General features: G+C 36.2%; 1 protein-coding gene across 1 annotated transcript in view; it reads left to right on the top strand.

Moving 5' to 3' along the window:
* LOC107715217 (chromodomain-helicase-DNA-binding protein 2-like) overlaps positions 1-3,972 on the top strand; it is a 34,920-nt gene that overhangs the window by 13,674 nt on the left and 17,274 nt on the right. The window contains exons 14-19 of the mRNA XM_016521296.1: positions 1,032-1,248; positions 1,344-1,433; positions 1,549-1,739; positions 2,505-2,693; positions 3,234-3,396; positions 3,478-3,630. Of these exons, the coding sequence (XP_016376782.1) occupies positions 1,032-1,248; positions 1,344-1,433; positions 1,549-1,739; positions 2,505-2,693; positions 3,234-3,396; positions 3,478-3,630 (1,003 nt within the window). The remainder of the gene's footprint in view (positions 1-1,031; positions 1,249-1,343; positions 1,434-1,548; positions 1,740-2,504; positions 2,694-3,233; positions 3,397-3,477; positions 3,631-3,972) is intronic.

The following is a 3,972-nucleotide window of genomic DNA, read 5'->3' as shown; positions in this document are numbered from 1 at the left end:
CGGGAACCGGCGAACGTTCAAAAAAAACGTTAATAATAAAATAAACACAAAATAACTCGACAGCCCCTCGCGGACGACTGTCACGCACAAACAGAACCAAAACACAAAATAAAGTCCAGGCCTGGTCTTCTCTCGTCTTTCACTGTCGTAGCTCCTCCTTTTATCCTTCCGAAGCTCCTCCGTGGGACTCGAGACCGGTGAGTGGTGCAGGTGTCGCTCATTATCAATTACTCCACCGGCCTCGCTCCGTTCCCATGGCTCTCTGCCCCGCCCCCACTCATCACAGTGTCAAAATATTATTTCTGTGCAATAAGCCTTGAAGAAAAAAAGAAACCTAATAAATGTGCTGTTTTATAAATTTTTTTAAATTGAAAAATCAGAACTAACAAGAAGAGGAGTACCTTTTTTGTTCTTTTTTTTTACCATCTGTTTACTTACTTAAATAATTACTTGGAAAAACCTTAAAATAATACTAACAAAAGGTAGAAACACTTCAAGGTTTAATTTAATAAAATGTAAATGTCATTAGCTAATATTAATATTAATTTGATTAAATAAGTTATCAATATTAAAAAAGAGAATATTGTATATAATATCAGTGTTATTTTAGTATTATTTATATACTATTATTGATTATTATTTTTTTAGCTTTTATTATTTAATAGCTTTTATTTTTATACTTTTGCTTTCATTTTAATTTTAGTTTATGACAATTATTATTTTTCTTTCTGTATTTAATATTATTCTGTTTAGCTTGAATTGATTTTTTGAATTCAGTTTGTCATTTTAGTACGCAAGCTTATTTCATTTAGTTGCCGAGACGTTTTTTATTTTCATTAAAAAAAAAAAATTATATTCTAATTCTAATATTTCTATTTTGTTTTATTTCAGCTTTATTATTTTGATAAATGAACATGATTTGCAATAGTTTTAGTTAATTAAAAAAATAGTTAATATCAAGCTTTCATTTTAGTTCTTGATTTTGAATTAACCATGCTGTCTTCATCTCTGGTTTCTGTTATGTTCTGCAGGTGTAACAGTGTTATCTTAGCTGATGAAATGGGCCTGGGAAAGACCATTCAGACGATATCCTTCCTTTCCTACCTTTTCCATCAGCACCAGCTTTACGGTCCCTTCATCCTGGTGGTACCCCTGTCAACCCTCACTTCCTGGCAGAGGGAGTTTGATATATGGGCCCCTGACATGAATGTAGTGGTGTACCTGGGAGACGTCACAAGTAGAAAGACAGTAAGCTAGTACTCATGCTGAGACAATCCAACCACAAAGAATCCAACCTGTTATTATAATACAGGTTTGAGGTATAACGCTCTGTTTTTGACCAGATCCGGGACTATGAATGGATCCACCAGCAGACAAAAAGAATCAAGTTTAATGCACTTTTGACCACATATGAAATTCTACTGAAGGACAAGGTATGATATTCATGTATCTTTGACTTAATCTTTTGTACTTGCTTCGTGTGTCATAGAAATGAGTTGTTCTTCATTATTCAGACATTATTGAGTCAAGGCTTGTCTGTGTATGCAGGGAGTGCTGGGGAATATAAACTGGGCTTTCCTCGGAGTTGATGAAGCTCACCGGCTTAAGAATGACGACTCGCTGCTATATAAAACTCTGATCGACTTTCGATCCAATCACCGGCTGCTCATTACTGGGACCCCACTGCAGAATTCACTTAAAGAGCTGTGGTCCCTTCTGCACTTTCTTATGCCTGACAAGTAGGTACTCACAGTCAGGGTTTGCACCATCATAATGAAAATACAGGTTCATATTTGCCATTTTTGCTCCACTAGAAAAATTGAGAGAAAATAAAAAATTAGTTTTTTTTATGCCCATCAAAGTTTAAACGTTAAAATGTTAGTAAATATATTAGTATATATTTAACTTCTTTTTAAACACATTGCTTTAGAAATTTATTTATTCAAGCAAAAGCTCTGTACAAATAAATTTGAATTGAAAATGCTTTTGTATATTCTGTTTAGGCATCTAACATTAATAACAGGTAGAAAAAAGTAACAAATACAAATGAAAATATTTTAAGACATACACTACCGTTCAAAATGGCTACTAAAAATTCAGCTTCACCAACACAGGAATAAATTATATTCTACAATATATTAAAATAGAAACAGGCTATTTTAAATGGCAATACTTCACAATATTACTGTTTTCACTGTGTTTTTGATCAAATAAATGCAGCCTTAATGAGCATAAGAGACTTTTTTTTCTTTTCGAAAACATAACAAAACCCTACTGATTCTAAACTTTTAAATCGTAGTGTATTTTAGTTAATTAAATTAAAAGACAATTACAAGTAGTACTTTTTTATAATATGTTAAGTATGTTCTCACACAGTATTAACGGGTCTTTAAACATGAACGTATGTAGCTGCCTTTATATTTTAGGAAGGAGGTCGTCATATTTGGGGGTCCGTGAAGTCAAGAAGTTTAAAACCCCTGTTTTTTTAATTTGCCTTTTATTAGGTTTGAGTCTTGGGAGGATTTTGAGGATGAGCATGGTAAAGGCAGGGATAATGGTTATCAGAGCCTACACAAAGTTCTGGAGCCTTTCCTACTGCGTCGTGTCAAGAAAGATGTGGAGAAATCCCTGCCGGCTAAAGTGGAGCAAATCCTCAGAGTTGACATGTCTGCCCAGCAAAAACAGTTCTACAAGTAAGTGCTGTTTTATCCCATTTCATAGCTCTCTAAATCGAGTAACTCTTTGATTGAGCCAAATTTTGATTCCAGACTCTAATGGCGCTTTTCCACTGCATGGTACGGCTCGGTACGGTTCACTTTTGGGGGGTTTTCCACTGGGTACAGTACCTGGTACCTGGTACTTTTTTTAGTACCACCTCGGTTGGGGTTCCAAGCGAACCGCACCGTTACCAAAACGTGACGTGTAAACTCTGCTGATCACGGATTGGTCGGAGAGAATCGTCACTACCTACCTGCGTCACTGAACTTGCGACACAAACACAAAAGAACCGCTAGATTTAAATTAGCACAGCCAGCGAAAGATCGAACGCAACCGTTTTGAACGAGCGCACATGGAAACGCAAACCGAGCCGTGCCGTACTGTACTGAGCCGTGCCGAGCCGAGTCGTACCACGCAGTGGAAAAGCGCCATAAGACTGCATTCAATTGGAATGCAAGTGTTTAGAGAACATCTGTCCATCTCATCATTGTTCATTTGTAATGCGACTTTTTCAGATGGATCCTAACAAGAAACTACAAAGCCTTGTCCAAAGGAACCAGAGGCAGCTCTTCTGGTTTTCTTAACATTGTCATGGAGCTGAAGAAATGTTGTAACCATGGTTTCCTCATCAAACAACCAGAGGAGCGTGAGAATGAAAAAACACAAGAGCACCTACAGGTATGGCTCTTCTACACTCAAACCGTATGATTTTGTTCTTAGGAGACGTCATTTTCAGGTTGTTTGTTAATGTTTGTTCAGAGCTTGGTGCGTGGCAGCGGGAAACTTGTTTTGCTGGACAAACTTCTCACGCGACTCAGGGAGAGAGGCAACCGTGTGCTCATCTTCTCTCAGATGGTCCGCATGTTGGACATCCTTGCTGAATACCTGTCTTTGAACCGATATCCATTTCAGGTATGATCTGAACAGTACTGCAATGTGTTAAAATGTTTACTAGTGGTCGACCGATGTTGGTTTTTTGACAGCCGATGCCTATATCTTGGAAAGCAGGGTGGCCGATGGGTGATATAATTGTATTTATTTTAATTAATATTTAAGAAATTTGAAAATTATTTGAAAATAAATTTAAAAATAAATTTGTAAAATAAACATACTTATACTTTAGATGACAAAGTATTTTCCACTAATAAATAAATATTTAATAAAAAATTAAAAAGGAAGGAAGTAAACCGTAACCAACAGCACTTTTGTTTGTGTGCATTGGGAATCATATTTTTTCAAATAAAGCCAAGGTAA

Source organism: Sinocyclocheilus rhinocerous, unplaced genomic scaffold (assembly GCF_001515625.1).
Source record: "Sinocyclocheilus rhinocerous isolate Xijiao unplaced genomic scaffold, SAMN03320098_v1.1 scaffold659, whole genome shotgun sequence".
NCBI classification, from domain to species: Eukaryota; Metazoa; Chordata; class Actinopteri; order Cypriniformes; family Cyprinidae; genus Sinocyclocheilus; species Sinocyclocheilus rhinocerous.
This window is presented reverse-complemented; position numbering and strand designations above follow the sequence as displayed.